We start from the raw sequence: 12,592 nt of genomic DNA, 5'->3' as shown, positions 1-12,592 counted from the left end.
ATTCTATCATTATATATCCTGTCATGCTCAAAGAAGTGACTGGCCAAGCGGTCTTCACCATCATCTTCCGACCGTAATAATCCCTTTTTTTTAGTTTTGGTATTCCTGCTATGTTTCCCTATATTTTCTACTTGAGAACTAAATCTACAACAATTCATCAAGGCCCACAGTGTCAGTTCACAAGTTCATAGAAACTGGAAAATCTGCCTAATTTGAATGACACACTGGGGATTGTGCTTCAGTAAGTACACTCAGAAAAAACATTTTTATTTGGAGCCAGTTGGTGTGAAAAGACACAGTTGCAGACATGCGTGAGACAAACGGCTGATAGACAGGCTAAAGCCTCCAGAAGCACTTAAAAATGTTGTCATTGTGAATTGTGTATTGCTCAATTTAGAGGGGGAATGACAGATTAAGAGAAAGTGAGAGGGAAAAGAAAGTAAGAAAGTGGAAATGTTGAGAGAAGCCAAAATCTTGACTTTCCCCATACAATCCACAAATAAAGCAGTGGTATGTTGACATGCAGATTTGTATTTTTATGATATTATTTTCTAACTATACACTTGGTTACAAGGTATGACGCCTTCAGACTTCAGTGTGTGTTGTTGACCGCTGTATCTCCATTTTGTCCAAGGTGTTTCATTCTTTCACTGACGTATTTGGCTAAATTTACGGTTGGCGTGCAAAGCTCTCTCGTGGCAATTGCTATCCATTTGGTCAGATGCATTTCTATCAAATTATAAAACAATTTCTCGCCCCCGTGAAGATGTAATGTTCTATGAATTATGCTGCCGTGACGCAAATGGCAGCTGAGCAGCATGCATATCAAACCCAAATTGGGTGAAAACACGCACAGATTAGAGGGTTGTTCCTCCATCTCTTTCACACGAGGCCATTTTTTAAAATGATACCTTTGGGCAATCCCACCCTCTTCTTTCCAACTCATCATCCTTATCTTTCACCTCCTGTTCCTGCTGTTCAACAATTACTTCCTCACATCCAATGGGGTGCTGCTTCTAAGAGATTAGAGTCAGCCCTCTCCATGTGGCCAGTCGTCATGATCTGGTAGTGGTTGTGACCAGTGTTTAAGTGCCAAGAATGAACAGTGAAGGGTTTGTGGGTGATCTGTTGCTGTTGCTGTGTTGCTGGTCTCTTTATTCAATGGGAAGGTAGACAACCAATCCCAGATGTTGTTTGTGAAAGGTTTCACTGCCAATTTTGTGTTCATGTGTTTGTGTGTGTGTGTGTGCATGTGTGTGCGTGACTGCCAATTACAGCTAGTTACAAGGAAGCTGTCTACTTTAACCGAAGTGGATGAATTCCCAGGAAACCCGTAGTGAAACCTGCTGTAGGATGAAGAGAGGCGAAGCGTTTAAGCTCAAGGGTTTACCTTTGTATGCAGCACTGGTTTGTCTATGTGTGTGGTGTTGCACTGTAAACCATTTGCTCCCTCTCTCTATCTCTCTCTCTCGGTTCATCAAGTTCATGATATTCTCCTCTCTAAACCTGACTGTTTAGTGGAAGAGTGCTTTCATTGGGAGATATGGTGGAATCATAGCATAAGAATAATTAGGTTGCAGTTTGTATCTATATTTTGGACAACTTAGTATCTTTACATATTTAAAATACAACCTAGTTGCCATTTTGTCTTACCTTGACTATACATTTGGCCACTGACTGTAGTTTTGTACAGCATTTTCATTGTAGTTTTGAGTGATACAAATTGCTTCCACGGCTCCAGGACTCACGTGCCATTTATATTCCATGTTTTCCAAAGGTCAAGCAAGAGTCACACAACTATATCAACTTTATTAAAGGCATTGAAATACCAGTCACACTAGCTTTTTGCTAGTGCTATTAAAATAGCATTTAAAGTAAATATGCTTATTTGCTTACATTCTAAGGGTTGGATAAGAACACTGACATCACCCAGTAGAGAGCTGGAATAAGGATGTGATAGGCCTAGCTAAGCTTAAAGACTGGAGCAGCTACTACAGCTGGCTTTGTCCAAAATGGTCTATTTTTATTGTGTTGTTATGTAATTTTAAGTATGTTGTCATCTATAGAAATCTGCGGTAAAAGGAAACATAAATGTATTTCTACAGTAGACTATATCTAATGTGTAATGTCTGATAGGCATTAAGAATCCACAGTAAAATCATTGTCATCATTAAAACACCTGTCCTTTCCATTAAGAAGCTAAGAAAAACAGCAGTGGATTGGCTAGAAGACTCACACATGCGTGCAAACACACACACACACTCACAGGCACACTAAGGGACCCAGCTTGCACAACTGAACTGACAACAGCAGGCAGAGCTTCAAAAGGTGAGACATCCCATAACTCACATCAGTCTCCTGGCAATCCTTGATTTTTCCAACCAATCATACGTTAAGAATGTTGAGGGTAAACAACTCCAGCTGAATGACAAGTTCCTCAGCGTTGTGGCTCTCCCACTCTAAAATTGGATCTCCACAATCTGTGTGGTGTGTGTCATCTTATTTCTCTGCATATGGGACTTGGATTTACTTGGCGTAGTATCAATCCATTTTTGTGAAAGACAAATAATTTGGTCATGCCTGTGGGCTTAGTTGGTGTTGGGTCAGTGTAGGTAACACTCACTAATTGCATTTCCATCCTGGTGTTTTTCTGAGCATGAAAAAAACACGAGTGGAAACATTGAAATTTCAGCCGAACGCAGCACTGGGACAAAACAATACCACCTCCATGGTCCACTGGGGCTAGAAAAATACAGTCTACTGAACATACAGCCAGTGAGGACAGGGGAGCAGTCTCACCAGGGAGGCAGGCCGGGAACTTAAGAGGCCAAACAACCAATACACAGCCTCTCAACAAGTATTCCAGACAGATGTGCAGCTCTCCAGACAATCTGAGGATGTCACAAACACAGCAGCAAAATCTCATTCTGCTGACCAGAGACCGAGAGGACATGTTTCAGCCAGAGGCCCATAGAAAGTGAATGAAGTTGGGAAAACAAACTCAAAATGAAAGTGGAACTTTGTTTAGCAGAGGCTCAAAGTGGGACATTAAGGGAAATGCGCTCACAACGCAAATGAGCCAGCTGGGGAAAGGAGACAGATATAAAACCAACAAAGTACTCTATAAACCAGTAGTGCAGGAAAGTAAACAGAAGCTGGATTCTGATTTCTAGCTGGCAAAAAAGGTTTCCATAAGCTGAGATAACAAATTTCCACAACCTTGTTTACGTTTTTTTTTAAAAAGGACTAACATATATGATATCATGCCAGTGCAGGGTTAAAATAGAATGACCAAAGAGTTGGTGCAAGAGACATGAACAGCATTGCAAGGAATTGGTCACTCAGTGATCAAAACCAAACGATCTGGAAAAATGTATACTTGAACATACATCAGTGTAACTACTTTGAGAAAAAAATATTTGAGAAAAATGTATTTGTGTAAATTTACTTTTTAGTTCAGCGCAGGTCCCATCTACACACATGGAAGAGGCAGGGTTTATTACCTATACTGATCAAAACCACTTTTGTGGAGCTGTCTTGTTATCCATCCTTACATTCAGTCTGTGATGTAATGTACTTACAGAATTAAATCCCCATTGCCAGAAAACCCTTGGTTATTATTGTAGGTGGCAAGCTAGTTAGCTAACATGCTGATGTTTGCATTTTACAATAAAGCAAACAAAGATGCAGTTTAATCCATTCGCTCCGTTTTTGCTCTGGTGGTTTTGGTTTTGTAAATTTGAAAAAAAAATAGACACAACTCTCTCAACTCTTCATATAAAAAGAATTGTTCTTGTTAAAGTGTCATTCATAATGCTTTGACGTGCAGAGCTTTGGTTGCTAGGCTATGATTGGGCAATCATGCTGTTTGGTTGTTGGCTTTAATAAACAAATTACTCTTGCCGTTATTATTCATCATTTTTTCAATATATGTCACCCGCAGCCAATTGGAGGCAGTCCAGAGCACTCAACTGCTGATCCACATCAAAGGCATGAATTGGAAATTCTAAGTCTGACTGGCATGCAAGAAAGTGAAATTTTATGGATGTTGTTCTGATTTTCAATTGATTTGACAGCCTGCACTTACAAACAGATCTTTGCCTTTAACCATAAATTTTAGAATAAGCAACATTTTATTTCAATTTCATGCTTTAAGTTCCATGTCCACAGTATCTCCCATGGTGGCTGCCGGAGATCTTTGATGCCCATCCACTATCAGGATAGAATATCCTGCAGCAGCCAAATGTACTGATTTTTCTAAATCGAGAGATTTACAGCATTTCCCAGTGGAACCTTTCAAAGTCTACCAATGTCATCTCAGGATAAGTCGGCTGGCCAGGGCTGTAGAAATGAAATGCAGGATCATGTTCCTCAGATGGTTGGGAGAACAGCCTGTTACACCAACTGACAGAAAATGTATTTTAGTACTTTTTGAAAAATCTGAGCCTCTCAAAGGGTGCTCATTTTTATTGCCAACAGTTGTCACTTCCAGGATGGTATAAATCATCAAACGTTAATTTTCTTTTTGATTCAAAATGTCATTTGGCTACCGCTTTGCCACAATCTGTAATCCCTTAACTATATTAAAGTCATATTTCTCTATTCATACTGAATAAATGTTAATCAGTGTAGATTATGGGGATTTTGACTGATAATTGCATTATAAACAATGCTATGAGGGAAAAATGACTTTTCATTATGTACTGTGTCTCACAGTAAATCAAGGGTATCCTTGCTCGTTTAAAATTGTAGCATTTCAGAAGGTTTATGAAACTATCAAATGGATGTGGAATCATAATAAATCGGCGGGGGATGCGTTTTCAACCTGGGCAGAGATTCATAATGACAAAATGTCTCAGAAATAAAGCTGCAGATGAAATAATCAGGTGATAAAAATACATAAAAATCAGAAAGGTCAGAATTCTTCACATACTGTTTTCTTAAGAATTTAGTACACGGTAACCCTCACAAACTGGCCAAGTCAGCAGCCATCAAGGGTGCACTTATCATTCTCTTCCAGAAGTTTTTTTAGCTGTCTGTCAGCAATCAGCACACTAGAAAAACATTTTGTCTATGCGCTTTTTTTCTTATTTCCGTGGTGTTGAGTCATGTCCATAAAGGCCATGGCAGCACACAGCGTTCAGTGTTAAACGTCTCCTTTGACTGAGATATTTGTTATAGTGGAATTAGGTGTGCTCTCTGTGCTGCTGGCCAGCAGGCCACCCACATCAAGCATTCCTCTCGGCATGACAGTGTATAGCGGGGTTCCTCGAACTATTTTTTACAGGCTGTGTGCTGCAGGGCTTTAGGCGGTTTATTGAGAAGACTGGTAGGAAAGATTGGATAGATAAAAAAAATGATGTGAGCACCTGAACCCACAAAGAAATAATGTTATGTGTCTAAGTCCACCTCAGACGGTTCAAAGTTATATTCCTGTTTTCAGACACTTGTATCTGCACCAGTGCTGTGTTTTAATGGGCTTATTTCGTTGTTTTTGAGCAAGGTCTTATTAAAGCGTTCATGAACATTTCCAGCCAGCCTCCTCCTCCTTCTGCACAACTTTATATGAGAAAGGCAGTTCGAGAGTGAGAGCTGAAACGGATGTGAAAGTGTGAGAATGGATCATCCATCTGTACTTGGCTAACAATTTTCTAATCACAGTCCATTTGACACTGCCAAAGGCAAAGTATGTGCCTTGACATCAGTGATTGTGGTGAAGCCAAATGTGCAATATGGTTCAAGAGAGCAATATAATGTTTTTTTCTGGACAGATTTTCTGAAGGAAAGTTCCTGTTTATCACTAGATGGGGTCTCGTGCTTTGGGTTTTGGAAATCATTCTGGTAGACTTTGCTCAGAAAATTGTTAGCGATCTGGGAACACATCAACTTCGCTTCAAATACGAGCAGTTAGATGATCGGCCAGATTGTAACAAGCCAACAGTTTATCCGAAATGTGTAAACCACTTCATTTAGAGAAGTGCACATTATTTGTCTGCAATAATCCATCACTGCATGGAAAACCGTTTGCGCATATCTAGGTCAAGTAGACGATCAAAGTTGAAGCAGAAGATTCAGGCTCTGACTGTGATTGATGTTTACAATATCTGTTTGGGTGGTAATTTGACCTTTTGCCTTTGCTTTCTTCTCCAAAAGACATTCTAACACCAGGATTTATTTATATCCTTTCTGATAGTCTGACGGCTGCATGTTGTCTCTAGCACCATTGCTTTGGATAGAGATTGGTCGTTCCAGCAAGTAGCTTGATAGGTCGACTGTATATTAAAGGTCCAGTGTGTAAGATTTAGGTGAACGGGATCTATTGGCTGAAACTGAATGTAAAATAATCCTTGTGATGTTTTCACTAATGTGTCATCTTAATTGTATGAATTGCTGTTTTCTTAACCCTAGAATGGGACCTTTATATTTAAATACTTTATATTTACCTCTCTATGGAGGCTGTTTTTTACAGTAGTTCAGACTAGACAAACTAAACACCTTTTGAGTTTTTATGACAACTGAAGCTACCACTGGTTCTTTTTCATGTTTCAAAGGGGAGGGTGAGGTAAGGGGCATTCAGCTGCAACATGCAATTTCACCACTAGATGTTACTAAATTCTACACACTGTACCTTTGAAGCTGGGGTTGGTAATCCTTGTAATGATTGCAAGAGCAGGCTCCCCTTTTAAAATATGCAAACATTACATCCTATCACCTCCCATCAGCCCTACATCAAAGCTACGGCCTTACAAACGTGCTAGAAGTGGAATTTTCTATGATTTACTCGCTAACTTCTTACATCATTCCTGCTTCAGCGTTATATGTCTCTCCAGCTGAAGATAGCCGAATGCACAGTGAATGCATGCTTATTTATTCATGACAATCCTGCCAAGTCAACAGACACAGCTTCAGTTTTCTTTTCTTTTTCTTAATGGACATTATTTATTGTTGTATGCCAGGACGTAAGATTTCAACAAACAAAATAAAGTGTTTCAGAAACAACCACTGTAACATACATACCAACCCATAAGACCTTTAATTAAACCCCAATGGTCCTTTCATCTGAAATCTTACACTGTGAGACTTTCCTCACAAAACACACAGTGGCATTGATCCTCAAGTTGAATGACTGTTTGGACATGGACAGATACTTTTTGTGCCATTGGCAATAGATGTTTTGCATTTTGAACTAGATCCTTCTATCCCCTTCATTCGATTTTTTGTATTTTATTACTGCCACATGGACATTTTATACTTGTATAAATCAATGATAATCTTTTATTATCTTTGGTCATCAGATATTTGAAAAATGTTGTGAGCATTTTGTTTTAGTCAACACCAAGAATATGCATTTATGGTGAACTTCAGAGAAACTGCCTCAATATAAAATGTCATCCAAAAGAGGAAGTTTTTCCTGCGTTTTCTCGCTTTCTCCTGCTGCTGAAAATGAAAGGAAAAGGAAAACAAATTGCTCCCATGCTGTTTTTTCTCCAAGGGAGAGTCACAGAGTGGACTTGTGCCATGAAAGGTTGAAAATGAGCAAACATCAATCCCTATCACATCCACACTGTTTAAAGTATTTAAATATGTTTTGCTTAGCCTCACGAGGGTCTGCATTACTACACAGTTGTGGGAAACATGTTTTGGTGCATTTTAAAGTTGTTAATATATTCACTACCACTCCATTTCTAATGTAGGAATGCTGGGACAGACCTTAAGGGCATTTTAAAATTGATGCTGGGTGCATTTTCCCATGTAGAACTCAAGTTGCTCAGATATTCAGAGAATTACTCAACATACAGTGCTTTTAACCTCTCCGCTCCACTGAGATTTCAAACACTGTTTCCTTTTTATATGCCTCTTTACACACAAGACAGATATTCCAACCAGCTTTGCAATTAATATGCTAAGTGCAAAGCCTCACAATGTCACTTTTCATTTGCGTCTCCAGCTCTGTTTATATCTTTCACTCGTATGTCAGCCTCTGCGCTGGGTAAACACCTCCCTCTGACAGCTTCTACACACCTTTTTTTCATCCTCAGGCATCTTCAGTGGCACTTGGCCTGCAGTTTAGCAGATGGTGACACAAGCTGGGGTTGACAGGGAAGACGCAGATGACCACCTTAGAGCACCCGTCATTCACACATATGCATATTTACACACACACACACACACACACACACAGGCAGAGCTCTTGTAGAAGAAAGGTACAGGTGATCTCAGCAGAGCATCCATCACTTCACACACACAGTGTAAATACACAGGGACAGGCACCACTTGTGCAGAGGAGGGTCACAGATGACCACCTCAGAGCAGCCATCACTTCGCACACCTTTGCATACACACACACAGTCTTGACTTTTCCAATCGGAGGGTTTTTCCTCTTCACAGTGAAACACACACCCCGGTGGCCAAATGCCCTTTTGACGTACGCAGTGCCAGCTGGGAAAACATAACTAACTGCATGTGTCACCACCAGCCTGAGCTGCAGGAAGGGAGCCCAGAGCAGGGGGAGGTCACAGGGTTTCTTCTCTTTCATGTGAGAGGCTCAGGTGAATCCACTGGCAAATCCAGAATGTGGCTACAGACTATAAAAAGCGAACCTCAGTTTTTCATGCTTAGATAAAAAATTATATGGGGTGGAAAAAAGTCTTTGTGTACCTGGTACTTTTGTCAGGTAGGTAGCAAAATTGTATTCATGTGACTGTAGACGTCTCTTTCTGCTGATTTTACCTCTGCCAAGAAAGTTATGTTTTCATTTTGTCAGATTTTTAGCATGATGACACAAAAACTACCGGACGGATAATCACGAAACTTGATGGACCGATGTGGTGTGGGTCAGGGAATAGCTCATTCAATTTTGGTGCTGACCTGGGTGAGGGGGCGGATCCGGGTTTTTTTTCCCCTTCACTTTCTTTAATACTGTGAGATTTGCTAAATTTTCTTTGATTTCTCAGAGAATGATTCATGGATTTTGTTTCAGAGACTGATATTTATGAGTGTGTGGAATTTAGTGCAGATCTGAATAAAACTTCTGATCTAGTGAATTTATATGTGGTTTCATAACGGGGCTGTTGGTGGAAGTATGCGCTCTACTGAGTGCCCTTCTAGCTTTTTATTGGTTTGTTTGGTTTTTTCTGTATGTTTCTGTTTTTCATTCGATGCTATGTATGTTAACACTGAAAGAAAGAAAGTTGATAAGACAAAAAAAGTGCTATATAAATAGTCCATTTACCATTTATAATTGCACGAATGATTTATTTTGTCATGTGCTGATAATGCTGGAAGAAATATAATCCTATCAATTCTCCTTCCAAGATTTTTTTTATAATCATGTTCCAATTGGAAACTAAAAATAGCAAATTGGGATTTTATTCTTCAAAGGAGTATCTGTTCCCTCTTATTTTATTTGGTTTGTTAGGTTTTGACAGCCGCCTAATGTGAGGAATTGTGTGTTATATGTACAACTCTAGAAATGACATCAGGATTATTTTGGTCAGTACAGACAAGAATTGTGCTAAAATGGGGAGAGATAAACCAAGTGGGGGAGATCTGTTGTAAATCTCCTGCGAAAGGTGTGTAGACAGAGAATTCTTCTTCCTTAGCATGTACTGCCAAGGTGCCCTTCAACATCCACAGTAAAGTTGAAGACTGTGAATGGACAGCATGTGTAGAACTGCATCAGTGTGACGCAGAAACACACTGTTCTTTTTACCTCGCTCAGAATGAAGTTCAGCCCTGGTATTTTTTTTTTCTCTGAGCAGGTCTGATCCAGAACCGGATGTCTAACACCGGCATCTGATCAGTTTATCAATAAAACTCATTGTGGCACATCAGGGAGACATTTCTTTGCTAATGGTTGACACACTGACTGACTGTCTTCCTCAAGAAAGAGAATAATAAGATCTATTTACGTTTCAACGTCACCACCGGAACTCATTAAAACAGCAGTTGATGTTTCATGGACAGGCCGTACATGTAATGTACTTAGTGTGTTTTGTGGTAGAGCAAAGCAATGCTCATCTGTTTTGCATTTTGGTGAGATGTCTGTTTACGGAGCACAGAGCCATAACTAATGTTATTTTTATCAGCCCTTTCAAATAACAGACATGTGCCTGTGCTTTACATACTTCAGCTCCCGCGGGTGAAGTTTAGAGCAACTATACTCACCTTAGTTCAGAGTAGTTTAAAAGCTTAACTTTGAATTTGTTAAAATGTCTGTTTGTTTTTTCAGAACAGTTGCCCAACCGTCTGATTTGGTAAACAGCAGAAGCCTGATTCAAATGGCATTTTTTATCAGTGTAAAGTTCCTCTTTAGAAAACACTGAAAACAGTCCATGCAAGGTCAAATCACTATTTATTTTATCATAATAAAAATTATGATTGTTTTACAACCCTGAACTTTTGATTTCATTAACCTCCAGTTGCATTTTCTTGAAATATAAATGAACAATTATGTTATATTATTTGTACCTTCTCAATGGGAGCGTCCCACTGTTATTTTCTCTGCTGCAGAAACCTTGCTGAGCTTTGTGGACGACATCTTGTCTGGGGCCAGGTCTCCATGTGTGATGTTAGGGGACATCCCCAACCTGCTGTCCTCTTCAGTCAGTATGATCATTCGCTGCCTGGAACCTGACACCACGTACATGTAAGTTACTTTGTTTTTCTCCATGAACATGAAAACTAAACAACCTGATAATTCAACCAGCTACTGGACATCAGTCCAAATCTCTACGAATAGACGTTTCTGTACTGTTGCCATGTTTGTGTTGGTGCAGTCAGAAATGTTGTCCCATTTTCACAATACATACTAATATCTGTTCACTGTGGAAAAGTTATTCATAGAACTTTTGAATGTACTTTCAATGGATGCTTTCATCCCACAATGCAATGCACAAATAAAATGAAGGAGCTCTTCACAGCTTGAAAATTATGTTTTTTTAAACTTGATTTTCTCCTTGCGAAGTTTAAATATAATTTCAAAGTCACAGGTTAACTGATGTCTCACGTTGCACACATTTCATCTCCTGTCAGAAACCTGTACGCTGTTAGTTCATCTCTTCCATAAGTACAGAAATAGTAGGAGTTACAGTGAAGGTCAGTTTTTGGTCTAGTATAAAGTGAAGAGTCATTTGTGTTTAGATACTGGAGAATTTTTCTTATATAGATCGTGGCTGAAATAATAATTTTACTCTAGAATAAGGTTTGGTCCTTACGATGACATAAAAATAAAACTAGAAAAAGGTAGGTTTCAGTCCCTGCTACATCCAAATAGTTCTGTGTATGAGTCTGCAGAGAAAATAAGTTTAACAATGTGATTCAGTGAACAAGACGCAGTTCAAGCCCACACACACATGCACGCACACACCGGATGCTCTCATACACATGCAGACACTTATCTCACCTACAGCTTGCCAGAAGTGAAGCTCGAGCGGAGAGGAGGAAGAGAAAGGTAGCGTGGAGAAAGAAAAGCAGAAGACAGCTAAAGAAAGTTTGGAAGAGACAAAGAAAAGAAAAGGAGGGAAGAGAAAGATCAAGAGCGAGGCACAGAGAGTGTATGAAGCAAATATTAAAAAAGGGGGCAAGCGGCCCGAGGATAGAGCCTCTCCAAACAGTTTTGATGTATGTGGGCTGAGTGAGTGGCTACACATGCCCTTTTAATCCCAGTATCACTGGGGCTTCTGCTCTCTCTATCCTGCATGGCAGCCCATTCATCTCTGTGAGCTGAGGCCTCATCTCTCCCTGCAGAGCAGTGCACAGCCCTTTTATTTTCTACACAACACAGAGCCCGTATTAAGCTTGAGATTTAAATGTATTCTGTAGGGATAGTGTCACATGTGCTAATTTGCTAACAAAACATGAAACCCATAGTCTACATTTGCATCTAGGTGAAGCCTTTCAAGATGTGTTACAATGCAATACAGTGTATTCAATACAATACAAAAACAATGCAAAACAAGACAATACAATATTTGCATGACAAACACTAAAAGTGCAATTTCTTTAAAAATACTACATTTCTTCAAAAGCTATAATAAATTAGACAGATTAATATATAAATCGATAGATAGAATAGATTAAAAATTAATATAGTTCACATCAGTTTAGTTTGAAAAGGTTCAAATGTTTTAAAGTTTGTAGCTTGAACGTCTTTCTTGTCACTGAAGTGTTCTCTCACCACCGAATGAGTGGCTGCCTCATTCCTTGATGCTGCAGGACACTGCAAGTTCCTGTGTGGCCACTAGGTGGGGATATCCCTTCAGTGAAATGACAGCTGAGCTCTGTGAAGATGGTCCTGTCAGTGAAAGCTCTGTATTGATAACGCAGGCTCTCATCTGCACCGAGGGGACTCTTCAAATTGAATTCACAGCAGCAGGAACCACAGGCAGCTGTCAGATGTCTGCTGCTGCTGATGTAATGTTGCTTCAGCAGATTCATCAAACTCCATCACTGCACAAACAAGTGACTGGGTTTCGCTTTCAAGAGAAATTCTTACTGAAAAACACTTTATCACTCACGATCCGCAGTGGATTTGATTTACATCTGATAAAACTCAGCCGTGTGTGTGTGTGTGTGTATCTGTGTGTTAATG

At 39.6% G+C, this 12,592-nt stretch overlaps 1 protein-coding gene across 12 annotated transcripts in view; it reads left to right on the top strand.

The window, feature by feature from the left end:
• astn1 (astrotactin 1) overlaps positions 1–12,592 on the top strand; it is a 389,228-nt gene that overhangs the window by 358,950 nt on the left and 17,686 nt on the right. For all 12 annotated transcript variants that reach the window (XM_069511745.1, XM_069511741.1, XM_069511748.1 and 9 more), the window contains one exon: positions 10,513–10,648. In XM_069511745.1, the coding sequence (XP_069367846.1) occupies positions 10,513–10,648 (136 nt within the window). The remainder of the gene's footprint in view (positions 1–10,512; positions 10,649–12,592) is intronic.

The sequence above is a fragment of the Paralichthys olivaceus genome, chromosome 16, assembly GCF_024713975.1.
Source record: "Paralichthys olivaceus isolate ysfri-2021 chromosome 16, ASM2471397v2, whole genome shotgun sequence".
NCBI lineage: Eukaryota > Metazoa > Chordata > Actinopteri > Pleuronectiformes > Paralichthyidae > Paralichthys > Paralichthys olivaceus.
Note: the sequence above shows the minus strand (reverse complement) of the source record. Positions and strands in the feature narration are given on the sequence as shown.